We start from the raw sequence: 15,658 nt of genomic DNA, 5'->3' as shown, positions 1-15,658 counted from the left end.
CCCTTTGTTTACATTTTTCATAGCTGTCATGTAAGTATTATATTTTAGGAGTACTAGTGGCACCTTAGAGACTAACCAATTTATTTGAGCATAAGCTTTCGTGAGCTACATCCGAGATGCATCCGATGAAGTGAGCTGTAGCTCACGAAAGCTTATGCTCAAATAAATTGATTAGTCTCTAAGGTGCCACTAGTACTCCTTTTCTTTTTGCGAATACAGACTAACACGGCTGCTACTCTGAAACCTATTATATTTTAGTGACCAGGCATTTCTCAATGCTGCTATCTAGGTGAGCGAACTTGCTCCATCTTCAGTTCAATATAATTTCTGACACGTGGTGTTTAATAAGGATCTAAGAGTCAGGCTTATTAGAAAGGCCCAGAATTTGTATTAATTGCATGAGCACTTATATTATCGTACCCTGCTCAGCCTTCTGGAAACATTATTCGTACCGAGCCTGGTCAGAGGCTTAACTGAGGTAATAACAGCAAATAATAATTTGCTTCCAAATTAGTAACTTGAAAAAACAATCCTTACAACAGCCAGAATAGTAGACCTAGGACAAAGAAATGTAGAAGATGATGTGGTGAATATACCAGAGCCATATCTTAAAAAAATATTACTGATACTGATGAAATTTGAAAGGAATTTCAAGAAACATCAAGAAAAAAAATATATAAAGTGACACTGTCAGGTTAAATATCACTTTAAACAGATTACTGGCCTTCCCTATGTTATTAGTAGTACCTAAGGCTATTAAAAGTGAAATGTTTAAGATCTAGCTAATTTTCTCACTTTTGAATAGACATAAAAGTGAGACTAGTAGTAACTAGTCTATTTCATTGTCCATTTCATTTTCTGGTTCATAATATAATATTTGGGTTGTAAAGAATGCATTCTTTAATATCTCGCATAACTGTAATATCTGAGAAGAAAAGGAGTACTAGTGGTACCCTAGAGACTAACAAATTTATTTCAGCATAAGCTTTCGTGAGCTACTTCCGATGAAGTGAGCTGTAGCTCACGAAAGCTTATGCTCAAATAAATTTGTTAGTCTCTAAGGTGCCACTAGTACTCCTTTTCTTTTTGCAAATACAGACTAACACGGCTGCTACTCTGAAACCTGTAATATCTGAACGACACTCCAAAGGAATATTTATTTTTAAAATGTGTGTCCATGCCCCCCGCTCCCTGGACTAATTTTGTTTCATGGAAAATTTTCCAGACATCTTAGTAAAAGCTTGTTTCCCCAAAACTTATATTTGGGGTGAAATCTGACCTAACTGTATGCCTTTAAGGACAAGGTTTAGCGAAGGTATGGAAGAAATGGATGGAGTCAGCATTTCTCCACCTCATTCTCCTGATGACAATCCCACCTCAAAACACCAGCACAAGTATTCAACTACTAATGAGATGGATACTGCTAGGATATGAGCTTCTACTATTCACATCCCAATCATGATCAGCCAGTGTCAAACCATTCAAGAGTATGCTTTTTTTACATTCAACTGGTAGAAATCACTGGCCAACCACTGCAGACAGCTTGTTTGATGATAACAATGTGACTCCGATCCTGGGAGGGGGGCAGAGAAACTACATTAAGATTAAATTTGGCTGTAATCATTCCCTTCCAAGGAAGCAACAGCCCTTTGTAATAAGGAGTAACTTTCACAGATGTGGAACCTGGGAATCTTGAATAGTTGATATGGAGACAAAGGGTTTGGTTAGTTAAAGATCTTGGTGAGATGGATGCTAATACTTCATGCCAAATTTGAAGTTCCTCTTCAGTTGTTATGATAATGAGCCTGTGATCTCAGCGAGAACCCTACTGGCAACATGCCTAGTAAATCTGTCCAGCTCATTAGTATGGAGTTGCATAAACAAAAGATTGGCCAACGGAAATATCATGCGTAGGCCCCTCCCTTTCATTACACAGGAAATGAAACATTTAATCTGAAACTCACTATGGACTCATTGCACACCAAATTCCATCAAAATCTGAGCTTGCTGAGCAGGAAGCACTGGTTGATTTGAAACAATAGATGTCACTGGGATGTAACACTCAATTAAAATCAGTGATGAGCTGCCAAAATCTTAACAACCGGTTCCCTATAAAAAGTTCTGATTTAAGGGATGTGCCCCAGTATGTATTTTTTGTACCAACAGGGTTACCATACGTCCGTATTTTCCCGGGAGGAATTTTTAAATTTTAAAAATTCCTCCCGGGCGGCGATTTAAGAACCAAAAAGCCTGACCTGTCCAGGAAAATACGGATGTATGTTAACCCTGTCTAAAGTTCTTTTTTAAAAAGATGGGCCTGAACTAGAATTGAGCTCCGTTTCACATGTGTGGGTCCCCGCCACTCCCTGGGGGTGTGTTAGGGTGACCAGATTTTATAGGGACAGTCCTGATTTTGTTTTTTTTTTTCTTATATAGGCTCCTGTTACCCTCCCCACCCCCTGTCCTGATTTTTCACACTTGCTGTCTGGTCACCCTAGGGTATGCACATGTGTGGGTCCCAGCTGCTCCCTGCCCCCCTCATTGAAGCAGGTGTGCAGGGTTACTGCCCTGGGAACTGCAGGGCACCAGTGGACGTGGGGCCAGCTGCAGACAGGGGCGTGGGGCAGGGCTAGCTGGAAACAGGGGGTGCGGGGCTGGCTGCGGGCAGGGCAAGGGGTGCGGAGCTGGCTGGAGACAGGAGGGTGCAGGGTTGGCTGGAGGCAAGGGGGTGTGGGGCTGGCTGGAGACAGGACAGGGGCTGATTGGAGGTAGGGGCTGGCTGCAGGCAGGGCAGGGGGGTGCAGGGCTGGCTGGAGACAGGGGCTGGCTGCCGGCAGGGAAGGGGGTGCGGCAGGGGCTGGCTGTAGGCAGGGTAGGGGGTGCGGCAGGGGCTGGCTGCAGGCAGGGTAGGGGGTGCGGCAGGGGCTGGAGACGGGCTGGCTGAGGGCAGGGCAGGGGGTGCGTGCAGCAGGGGTTGGCTGGATACAGGGCAGGGGGTGCGGCAGGGGCTGGCTGCGGGCAGGGCAGGGGGTGCGTGAGGCAGGGGTTGGCTGGAGACAGGGCAGGGGTGCGGCAGGGGCTGGTGCGGGGGTGGCTGGAGACAGGGGCTGGTGCGGGCAGGGGGTGCGGGGTGGCTGGCTGTGGGCAGGGCAGGGGGTGCGGCGGGGCTGGCTGCGGGCAGGGGGTACGGGGTGGCTGGAGACAGGGGCTGGTGTGGGCAGGGGGTGCGGCGGGGCTGGCTGCGGGCAGGCGGTGCGGGGGTGCGGCGGGGCTGGCTGCGGGCAGGCGGTGCGGGGGCGGCTGGAGACAGGGGCTGGCTGCGGGCAGGGCAGGGGATGTGGCAGGGGCTGGCTGCGGGCAGGGCAGGGGGTGCAGGGGTGGCTGGAGACGGGGGCTGGCTGTGGGCAGGGTGGTGGGTGCTCACAGGGAGAGCAGCTCGGAGCAGCCCGAGCAGCAGGACGCAGCCCAGGCCCAGCAGAGCAGCTGGGGACGCACCAGGCAGCAACAGGAGCCCAGGGCCAGGGGTCGGGGGAGCAGCAGCAGCACCAGGGCTCGTGCCCTGGGCCAGGCGGCAGCCCACATGGCTCCCGCAGCACAGCGCCCCCGGTGGTCGGAGGAGGAATTACATCACTTCCCAGCCGGAGCCCATCAAAGCCTCAGCGCCCCCTGCAGGGAAGCGGGTTAACAACCGGTTCTAAAACTGCTTCAAAATTTAACAACTGGTTCGCACGAACCGGTGCAAACCGGCTCCTGCTCACCACTGACTAAAATTAGTTCCAATAAATTTTGGAAGCCTCATTCTAATCTTGAAGCCCACGATAAATTCATCTGAGAGACACTTGTCCACATCTGATCATATTTTAACAAGAACCTGATGACCTACAAAACACCAATCACATTGTCATGAGGTTTTATTCTATCTGTAAAAATAAAGATGAAAATGAAGATGCTGCTGGAAGGCTATTGTAAATACAAAACCTACATCTTGTGAATTACAGTAAAAGACTGATCTTTCAGGTTCTAATGAGGATTTTATTTATTGACAACAAAACTTTGTCTAGGATTTGTCTGGAAGCCATGAGGGATCAATTCACTAGATCAATTATATCTAATTACTTTGAATTGGTTTAAAACTTAAGTATATTATTTGGGGAGATTTTAATTTAAATTGTTTATGGAACCCTAATAAGCCAATAGATACTTCATTAGAAGGAATCAGATTTGCTTGAAATGCAAACATTATCTTAAAGCAGTGCAGGCGGATAGATTAGATGGACCCCATGAGACCTTCTTCAACCTGACCGTCCATTAAATCATTATGCTCAACTTTATACAATGGATTTTGTGAATAGACCAAGAAGGATTAGAATATATTTTCTGTAGTTTGTCTAGGGAAATTCTCAGCAGATGCAGCTCCTGCTTTCTACCCAGTTTTCCAGCTGTATGGACTGAAGCTTTTGGTTCAAGTGACTTGCACAAGATCTCACAGAAAGTCTGTGTTTCAAGGCATGATCTTGCAAAGTGCCAAATAACTTGGAAAAAGTGTTTGTGCCCTGAACTCCCGGTGATATTGATGGGAGTTGAGGTTGCTCAGAATACCACAGGACTGAACTTTCAGCTAGGGGTCCTTATTGGCAATCCTGCACCCACTTGGGGCACAGACCAGATGAACTTGTTGATGTCCTTCCACTTCTTGTTTCTATCAGTCTCTAAATGTAGTGCCTACAGTTTAATAAAACTTTTATTTATATGGTCCATTTTTTAATACTGGGCAAACTTCATTTGGTAAAGTGACAATAAAACTGTTGAGAAACTACATGAGTGAATAACTGAAACAGTTATTTGGAAACAAGAGACCATGTCTAATTTTATCAAATCCCTAAATGTCAGGGGGGATTATACCTCTTATTTTTTGTCACTACAAACCATTTCCCTATTGTTTCACTCAGTACTGAAATCCACCTGAATTACGTTGCTATTATTTAGTGCTGCTCTGTTTTACCAGAGCAATTAAATTGAAAAAGAACCTAATCAAATTCAGAATGGTTCATATGAAGTCCATTTGTTAAATCAAAAGAGGACTGAAGTTACAAGTTTCAAACTCAAGACAAGATTAAACAGATTTATAGCAGGTTTCAAGCTACTAATAAGGATGGATTGCTTTTACTTTAGTTAATTGGTTTAGATACAATAGCTAGGATCATGAACAGATGTATACTTAAGCTTTGAATATCACACTGATGCTTGGATTAGCACTGTTGGTATTAAGCCATACATTGTTTTTTAGATCTATATGATAGCTAAATATAGAGCAAACAAACAAAAAATCACAATTATTGCACAGATATTCCACCCAATAATGCAGTGCACTGTGTATTGTGATTGTTAGTACATTCTGCTGCTACTAAATTAAAACTTAATGGATTAGGTGTCTTGTTTAAACCTCGTTATGAAAGATAAAAGATTAACCATTACTTTGTATAGCTGGGGTGGCTCTTTACAGTCAAGAGACATGTTCACAGGGTCTCCTTTATAAAAGAATTGTCTGCAGTCTACCAACTCTATGTCTGACACTGTGTTTAAGAAATCTGTCAGTACACACAATCTGAGATCTAAACATGTCTCAATATTAAACCACAACACAAATGAAAATCTGAAAAGAGTTTTGGGGATTTTTTGTTTTGTTTTGTTTATTACAGATGCTCTGACACACAGAACTATCTTCCATAAGAGGGAAGAATGCTTCACAATATTGTTTCATGGAAAAGCGTGGCTTGAAGGTTTACATATGGCATCAATTGCTGTGAGAGAGAATTTGGGTACCTTTTCAAAGGGATATTGAAGTCTATCCTACAGTAACTTGTGGCGCTCCTAGAAATCCTTGAAATCAGAATTTGTATCAGAATGTCTCACCAGAAAAGCTTCAACTATAATAATTTTTGTGCTCTCTTTATTATTTATGAAGTGCACAAATGCATCATATTAATAGCCTGATCCGGTGGGGTGCTCAGCATCCTGTATTCCCACTGAGAGTGCTCAGCACCTCACAGGACCAAGCCCTCAGTGAACTGATTAAAAGCAAACTAGAAAAAAAAATCATGCAAAAATACCTTTTTTGATAAAGCTGTTCCAGATTAACAGGTCTCCTAAAACAGGATACAACTGTCTAAACATCTGTTACCAGTGATTAGACAGAAAGAAGACATGATACCCAGAAATAGCATATTTCTTAGCTAGAAGATTTCTATTAATCCTGTTAACACCTGTTAATACATTGAACCAGCTCAGATTCATGGACAATATTGTGTTGATTGCCGAAAATACTATCAAACTACAGAAAATGCTGTAAGAACTCAACACAAAAAGCAGCCAAGTCAGACTGAAAATGAACCGCTCCAAAAACGAAATTTATGTGGTCTGATACCTTGCCAAAAGTCCAAATCACAATCAAGGGAGAACAAACAGAAGAAGTTGAGCAATATGTCTATTTGGGCCAAGAAATTAACATGCGCCACAATCAGGAAGGTGAACTCTCACGAAAAAAGCAAGCACACTGGTGTGTATTCAATTCTATCAGGGATGTCCTCCAAGGAAAAATCAACCAGGCAACACACGCCAGCCTCTTCAACTTAACAGTACTGCCAGCAATGTTGTGCGGCAGCAAAACATGGGTGCTGACGAAGACAGAGGAGCAGCAACTGTCTGTCACAGAGAGGGTGATGGAAGGATTGAAATTCCCAGAATTCTTCTGTGATCGAGTCCCCAATGAAGAGATCAGGAGAGCAGAGTGGAGTGTAGGACATCGTTGTTGAGAGCAGGCATAGGAAAATTCGATGGGCCGGACATATAGTGAGGCTCACTGACAATCGATGGACTGCAGCTGTCACCAAGTGGTACCCACAGGAACTGAAACGACCACTTGGCTGACCTCCAAAGAGTTGGGAAGATTTTATTGTGAAAAGACATGGAGAAGGAAGGCTCGGATATGAATTTTCAGAAGACTAGTTTATACACAGAGATAAAATCCTGGCTCTGTTGAAGTCCATGGAAGTTTTCCAATTATTGGGCCAGGATTTAACCCCAACCTTCTGATTCCAAATATAGCAGGGTTGACTATATACTATAAAATACAAGGCGGGAAATATTTAACAAGTTTCAACACAATAAAAGTCATAACGTAAATACCTTATCAATGGCTTTTCCAACTCGGGAAACACTGCTGTGAATGTCTTTATGATCCGAGGCCAATTTCTGAACTGTGTCTTTTATTCTTTTGCAGCACTGTGTCATAACAAGGGAAATTGTCCCTGACAAGGCTCCATCTTGGTCTAGGCAGAAGACAAGAAAATTAATTACAAACTTTATTATAAACAAATGATAATGCTAAATCCCTCCCAAATAGGTGAAGATAATAAAAGATGAAAATGGTACTGGAAGAGTGAAGAGCTCTAAAAAAAACAAAGTCAAAAGCCAATCTAGAAAGTGTAGGCAAAGCAACATCAGCTAAACGCAGTTTTAAAAAAAATAAAACCGATAGGATATGGGCAACCTCATTAAGATGCTAATCCCAGTTTTGCTATGGCAGGTACAAATTCTCCTGAATGGAATAACAGTTTTTCAAATTGATGAATTCAAGGCTAATGATAAATAGGACTTTCTAGTGCCTTTCACCAGAGGATCTCAAAGCACTAACATTAAACCAACCTTCCTCACAGAATGTACTGGGGTATCATTTCTACCCTCACCGTAGGATCAGCTTTCATTTGTTCAGTTCTTTGAGGATGTACTAGTGCTAGGCATTACATATTGCGTGCGCACGCACACAGAGTCCAGGATTAGAATTTAAGGGCCCAATTCATTGTTGCCCTGCACCTTATGTAGCTATTTACACCAGTGCAAAGTGAGTGCCGAGTGCTACCACTCTGATTTGGTAGCATATTACATTCAAAACAAAGTGCAAAGCAATACCATTCGGGTTCTAAATCTCCTGACTCACAATCCCATGTCTAAATAATTAAACTAATAGGTCCTAAACACTGATTCAAAGAGCAGAGGTGGGCCATGGAGCACTTGCTGGTGGTTCACAAAGAGCTGGCTCATCACATTGTGCTGGATTTCCTCATTTCCAGTTGCTAAATCACATGTGACAGCTAAAAATACATTGTTCCTTTCCAGATATTACTTTTCCATTGCATCAGGTTCAATAGTTGCCACAGGAATGTTATGGGATCACCAGTGGGAGGGGAGGAGGCATACTCTATGTATAAAATAATAAATATGAAAATGTCTGAGAACCCTTAAACTAAATCCCAGTATCTCCCAGGCAACTCACACCATCTATGCCTCAGTTTCCCTACGGGTTAAATAGTCTCAGTTGGAGAAATTGACTTTTTCTCTTCAGTGTTCTGCTTCAATCCCACTTTCTTTCAACTTTTGGATCCCAGATTCAGGAGTACTGTCTCCTCCAGTCTTGTTTTAGATCCTATTGTTGATGAGAGGATTTTTCTCATCACTGCTTCTGCCCAGATCATTCTACGAGTTACATCATTCAATCAGGCACACACACTCAAGGTCTGTGTTAAAATATCCCTCAGGTAGTGTACACAGTGATGGCTGAAGTGACCAACCAGTCCAAGAACGGTTTTCCTAACAGCCATAGCTATAAATCCTCCCAATGAGAAATATTTAAAAGGATGAGATCCTAAAAGTTCCACAACATTTAATAAAACAAGGTTCAAAAAGCAACCATTAATTTTAATCCCTATTCTTTTCTCATTCTGTGTCTTGAATTACTGTTGGTTGGAGCAGAGTGTTACACAGCCAGTTTCTCTTCTGATATTTCAGGCATTACGACATGCGTAACAAACTGCCATCACAGGAGTTGCAAGTGTGGGGAGAGGAGAAACAAAATGTAACTACCATAATGTATAGCCCCTAACTTCATGCCTCTTACAAGTTGGGTGAAGGAAATCAAAGACGTCTCGTAACAGAAGAAGCGTAGCTTTGAGGTATCTCAACCATATCTGCCTATTTTATTGACAAAGCAATCTTTGAGAGATTGAACCAATACAGCTCCAAAAAAGCAAGCCCCCATTCTGTCTCTAAATTCTAGTTGCAGAATCTTTATTAATTGCAATGTTTAAGGTTGCATGTTTGCTACAGCCATAACAATCACGTTTCTCCCTTAGGTGCTCTTCATAAAGCCATGGTCTTTGTCACAAAGGAAAACAACTACTAATACTCCATATTCTTCCTAGTAAATGAATATGGAGTAACAGCAGGGAGCCAGTCTCCTCTATGAAATGTTACATATTTGGCTTTGTGCACACAAAGTAGGGAGCATGTTTATTGGAATGGCTTTCAACTATTAGATAAATCTTATTGTTTTAATAATTGTTATTGTAAAGTAAGGGATATTTGACTTTTCAATTTTCCATGATACATCACTAAAATACTGCATGTCATGACTTAAAAAAACAACCCCTATCTGGCATAAAATCATGACTTTTGTCATGACAAACAGCCAGCCTTGGAGATTATACGTGAGGCAGAAAGAAATTATTCCACCCATCAATATTTTCTTATCAACATTCACTAAGATCAGACTAGATGGTTAGAATAGTCCATTCTGGCCTTAACATTTATTAATCTGAAATGCAAAGGATGATGTCAACTTGAAAGCTGCTCAATTTTTTTAAAAAAGTTAAGTAGTTTCAGGTATCATACTACACCTGTCCACAGATTTCTCTCCCCCACCAATTATTGTAGTTTCACAATTTCCCTCATTAAAAAGAAATCCCTCTTAAGTTGTGTAAAAAAACCCACACAACAAGTGGAAACTTATAGAGAAACAAGGACAATCTCTACACAGAAAAGGCTGTCAACCACACAAAGGAAAGCCAGAAGAAAAAAAGATTTTTTTCCCCTCTCAAATCTTTCAGTTACAGTAACAACTGAGATAACTTGAAACAAATAATGGGTTAAAAAACAACAACTTCAGACAGAAATTGGTGTCCCTTTAATAATCCAATGTTAATGGACAGCAACAGTCTGACACGCATACTCCTCAGGGATACGCAGAGGTCTGCCAGGGGGTACATCAACTTATCTAGATATTTGCCTAGTTTTACAACAGGCTACATAAAAAGCACTAGCGAAGTCAGTACAAACTAAAATTTCATACAATAACTTGTTTATACTGCTATATATACACACTATACATTGAAATGTAGGTACAATGTTTATATTCCAATTGATTATAATTATATGGTAAAAATGAGAAATTAAGCAATAAGATAATAAATTACTAAGAACAAAGCTGAACACTTGTTCTATTTAAAAAGTTATAAATCACTAGTGAAAATTAAATTAGAACTTTTGCTATCAAAAAAGGAAGCTTTATAACGTCCCCAAACAGTCTGAAGGTGCATAGTAAACACCCCTTACTTTATTCCAGAGTGTTTACTAAGCAATGGCAATATTCACATTTGGTTGATATGGGGTTATTGCTCATTCATTAGGTACCAACAACATGCATGGCCCTTTACAAGATATGAAAAAAGATAGCACCAGTCTCAAAGCATCTTGCTAAAGGTCTCGAAAAGAGGCACAGCGGGGACACAGTCAGAAGAGAGTAAAGACATACAAGAGTGTTTTGTTTTGTTTTTTTAACAGATAAGAGGCTTGGACCCCAAAAAGGGGTCCTTGTAGGCTGATCTTTCTGGCTAAAGCAGAACCCCACTGAGGTCAATGAGACCCTCTGCAAGCAGAAGGGTCATACCACACACCTCTCCTTGCAGGATAAGAGTCTCAATTTGTAAAATGTATGTTTTATTGATTGTCTTTAACATATCATTATTGTTGGTGTGTTTCAAGGCACTGGAGTACTTGGTCCTACAGCGCATATTACCCGATGTGGAGAGAATTTTGAGCCCTGACCAAGCCGCCTTTCGCCGAGGCCATAGCACATGCGACCAAGTACTCACACTGACCGTATTTGTTGAAAATGGCTTCCAGAGAAACCTGAAAACAGGCACTGTTTTCATCGATCTAACAGCGGCGTACAATACGGTATGGCACACTGGCCTGCTCATGAAGGTATCACGGGTCCTGCTACCTTGGGTCACAGGCGTCGTTGAATTGTTCCTTCGCAATAGGTGGTTCAGAATCCATATGGGGGAGAAGATGAGTGCTTGGAGACAACAGAGCAATGGGTTACCCCAGGGCTCTGTGCTTTCTCCAACCCTGTTCAACCTTTATATCAATGACCTGCCAACAATGGAGTAAATGAAAGTTCATTTACACAGACAACATCTGTTGAGGGACCCAAGCCCGGACGTTTCACGAGCTTGATGCCATCTTAAACCGGGTCATGATAAAGTTAGCTGACTACTGTAAGACTTGGCGCCTCCAGCCAAGCACCATAAAAACAGTCTCCACTTTGTTCCATCTTCATCACACCAGCGCAATCTGAGAACTGAATGTTTATCTGAATGGTCAGGAGCTGAAACACAAAGTGGAAGCATTCTATCTATGTGTGACCTTGGACCTCACTCTGAGTTACCATGCCCACCTGAAGAAGACAGCAGCTAAAGTTAAGGCGTGCAACAATCTTCTTAGCAAACTGGCAGGTTCGTCATGGGGTGCTTTTGCTCCAACTTTGCGGACATCAGCTCTTGCCACCTCGCATTCGGTGGCGGAGTACTGCGCACCAGTTTGGAGGTGATCGTCACACACCAAACTGGTGGATACGCAGTTACATGCCGCCATGCGTATCATCTCTGACACCATGCGTCCGACTCCAATCCTATGGCTCCCAGTTCTGAGCAATAATGCTCCTCCTCATATCAGACGACAGGTTGCCACTGGCCGGTTACTGGAGAAAGTACGTGTCAACTCAAGCCTGACACCGCACAATGACCTTTTTAAACCACCAGCTGCACATCTGCCGTCACGTTGCCCATTCTGGTCTCATCCGCCACGCCAGGATGTCAGGGCGGTAACACTCTGGCGAGAGGAATGGATATCTGTTATAATCCCCAACCAGTCCCTCATCGCCGACCCCACAATTTGCCCGCCTGGTTTTGACCTGCTCCAGTGTCAATGGTTGAATAGGTTCCAGACCGGGCAAGGTCTCTGTGCAGCCAACCAGTATCGCTGGGGCCTTCCTGACAGCGCTTTGTGCAGCTGCGGTGCAACACAGCCGATGACGCAGAGTGTCAATGAACGCCTGCTGACTAGTGTCAGCGGTGGCCTAGAAGAACTGCATCACGCCACTGAAGATGCCATCGCTTGGCTAGACGACTATGCACACGCTAAATAATAAACAAACATACACAGTGCTGGCCACTTAGTCAAACCATTTTGTTCGACAAAGAATTTCTTTGAATTGTGGACCGATAAAACAGGGTGCAGAAGGAACAGATTTAATTTAATTTTTACCTGCCTGGACAACTTGAAAAAAATATGAGGGACTATTAAAAATGTGCTTCCAAAGAGGAAGGTTCTCTAAAGAATTAATTTCTGGTAGGTAATGCCACTAGGAATTTCTGATCCACCAACCTTTGAAAAAACAAGGGAACAAGTTTTGGCAGATAAGGATTAACAGCTGTTCAAGAACTTCTCACAAAATGAAGACTCTACTGCCTATATTGGACTGGACTTCTACAAATACCTAAATTGTGAGATCATCAGAACAGGGCCTGCTTCTATAGTCTCTCTGTAAACTGCCATGTCTAAATAACAGCCCTGATCCTGCCAACATCTAACTTTACTCACAGGAGTAATCCCACTGACATCAATGCAAGTAAAGTTATGCAGCTGCATTTGCACAGGACTAGAACAAACAAATACAACTCTTGGAACTAAACAAAAGTGGATTCTTCTAGAGCACAGCGATAATAAACATAGGACTGGGAGCCAGGAATGCCCGGATTCTAATTCCATATCTATCACTCACTTCCTCTATGGCACTGGGTAAATCGCATGATTTGTCTCACCACTCCCTCCCATTACATGTATAAATACTGAGTTACTTACCTCTCAGGGATTTTGCAAGGTTTACATGGTTCATTTTTATAAAGAGCTGCTATGGCGTATGACACTCTGAAAGTGCTAAATATTATTTGCAAATATAATACTTAGGCGGCTATGTTTATCTTCACCTGAAGCCCCATTAAATCTAGCCCAGAAAATCCAACAAACCTGTTGTTTATGTCACCCAGCCTGGCTCTTATGACTCCTCTTTCAATACCAGTGACTAATCCCATTATTACTCAATGCAAAGGAATAAAGATATAAACATAGTGACCAATATAAAGATGACACAGCAGAATCTCCTAACCAGGAATAAATATTTCTATTCATTAAAGAATAAGTAGGCATACCCAAAATGGATCAATGCCTGTCCCAACTCAACACCCCACAACCAGAAGTGCTAGCCTCCTCCATCATCCAAATAAGGCTCTGTTTATGCTGTGGTTAGAACCATGGTAGCAACAAAGGCATTTAAGTTCAGAGGGTAGCAGAGATCTGCACAGTTTCCCTGAATGAGCATGAAGAAGGATTGCTTCTTTCTTTTAACTGGTCAGGGAAACAGAAAAATGCCCCTGTCCTTGCAATATGCAGAAGTTGGTCTAATAAAAAGATATTACCTCACCCACCTTGTCTCCCTGTCCTAGCAAGTCAGGAAACCACACTACTGCTAGCAACAATGGTGCCCAAATACTCTTGTTAGCATGTTGTTAACTGTAAGGTGTGGACAGGGTCTAAATTTAAACATGGTTGTAACCTCTTCACTAAATTGCTGTGACTCACCGTTTCCCCCTACAAGGCCATTTAATACTATCTCAGAAACTGTAAACAAAGGCTTGTTTCCCTTTAGGAAAACTGGATAAACATGGGAAAGGAAGAAAAGGAAAAAAGGAAGTTTGTCTACAGTTTCCTTTAACTTTTACATGTTTTGACTGGCTGGGAATTTCCCCCCATTTACGCTCCGTTTGTGAAATCGCTATTTCATTTTCCTTGAGTGCTTAAAAATCACAGCACCTGAAAAAGCCATGGGCCCTTCCAAACTGGCAGGGACAGGCTGGGGGTGATGAGGCCAGGAAGTGGCGGGAGGAGGGAGACACCCAGCCCCGGGGAGTTGTTCCAAACCGGGAAGGGGCGATGGTGGTAGTAGCGGTGGGGAAGGGGGCCGCTGGGACCGGGAAAAGGGGGCCCGAGGAGAAGCCAGACCGGGACATTGGGGAAGCCGGGGGCTCCGGGTCTCTGTGGGGAGAGGGGGTGTGACACGGAGAAAGTGGACCCCCGGGGTTTCTTACAGATACGGCTGGGAAAGGGGCCTGAAGAGAAACCGAGATCGGGAGGTCGTTCGGGCGAGTGGCCGGGATCGGGGAGGGGGGCAAATGGGGGACGCCCGGACAGGATTTAGGAGCCGAAGAGAACCGGGATCGGGGGAGCTTGGGGCGGGGGGTGGGCTGGGGAGGGCTGAGGAGAACCGGGATGGGGGGGGGCTAGGAGAGCCGGGACCGGGGGGTGGGGAGGGCTGAGGAGCACCGGGATCGGGGGGGGGGAGCGAGGAGAACCGGGATCGGGGGAGCCTGGGGAGGGCTGAGGAGAAGCGGGATGGGAGGGGGATAGGAGAGCCGGGATCGGGGGCGGGCTGGGGAGAACTGGGATGGGGAGGGGGGTAGGAGAGCCGGGATCGGGGGGCGGGCTGGGGGGAACTGGTATGGGGAGGGGGGTAGGAGAGCCGGGATCTGGGGGCGGGCTGGGGAGAACTGGGATGGGGAGGGGGGTAGGAGAGCCGGGATCGGGGGCGGGCTGGGGAGAACTGGGATGGGGAGGGGAGTAGGAGAGCCGGGATGGGGAGGGGAGTAGGAGAGCCGGGATCGGGGGCGGGCTGGGGGGAACTGGGATGGGGAGGGGAGTAGGAGAGCCGGGATGGGGAGGGGAGTAGGAGAGCCGGGATCGGGGGCGGGCTGGGGGGAACTGGGATGGGGAGGGGGGTAGGAGAGCCGGGATGGGGAGGGGAGTAGGAGAGCCGGGATCGGGGGCGGGCTCTCTGGCGGGGCTGAAGGGTGCCCCCCCCCATCACTGCCCGAGTCCCGGGCCCGGCGCGCCGCACGTACTCTCGCTCTGCAGGATCTCGCGGCGCAGCCCCCCCGCGTACTGGATCAGCTCCTCCAGGCTCCGCTCGCAGAGCTGCCCGTAGCCCGAGAACTTCTGCAGCACCTTCTCCAGCTCCCGCTCCACCGTCACACACTGATCCATGGCGAGCGCGGCGGGGCTCCCCGCTCGCTCAGGCCGGGTCTCCCTGCCGCCGCCGGGCTCCCCGCCGCTCGCCGGGCCGGAATTTTGTTTAGAACTTCTCCCTGAGGCTGGCGGAGCAGTGTTATTGTGCAGGCAGCTCAAAGGCAGCCGGGGTCCTGAGCGGCAGCGGGCTCACTCGCTGCGCAGGCAGTGGACTAGACACCCGAGGTCCTCAGTCAATTATTGTTCAGGCTGCACCGTAGACAGTCCGGGTCCGGAGAAAGGCTCTGTTTAAAACAGCTGGCAGGGCGCTGAGGGTCGTCGGCGGTTTTGTTACTGTGGGATCGGGAATGATCGCTCGGATCCTTGCGCAGTGCGTGTGCTGTGGCTGTACGGGGGGTTGGAG

At 45.1% G+C, this 15,658-nt stretch overlaps 1 protein-coding gene across 2 annotated transcripts in view; it reads right to left on the bottom strand.

Annotated features, from left to right (window-relative positions):
* RMND5A (required for meiotic nuclear division 5 homolog A) overlaps positions 1-15,458 on the bottom strand; it is a 42,744-nt gene extending 27,286 nt beyond the window's left edge. Inside the window, exons 1-2 of one of the 2 annotated variants that reach the window (XM_074951890.1) lie at positions 15,132-15,458; positions 7,186-7,328 (exon numbers count right to left, since the gene is read on the bottom strand). In XM_074951890.1, the coding sequence (XP_074807991.1) occupies positions 7,186-7,328; positions 15,132-15,273 (285 nt within the window). In that variant the 5' untranslated portion in view covers positions 15,274-15,458. Of the gene's footprint in view, positions 1-7,185; positions 7,329-14,046; positions 14,136-15,131 lie in introns of those variants that run through there. The other variant, XM_074951891.1, reaches the window with a different exon arrangement.
* Positions 15,459-15,658: the final 200 nt, after the last annotated feature.

The sequence above is a fragment of the Natator depressus genome, chromosome 4, assembly GCF_965152275.1.
Source record: "Natator depressus isolate rNatDep1 chromosome 4, rNatDep2.hap1, whole genome shotgun sequence".
Lineage (NCBI taxonomy): Eukaryota > Metazoa > Chordata > Testudines > Cheloniidae > Natator > Natator depressus.
The sequence above is the reverse complement of the archived record's forward strand: the minus strand, read 5'-3'. Positions and strand labels throughout refer to the sequence as shown.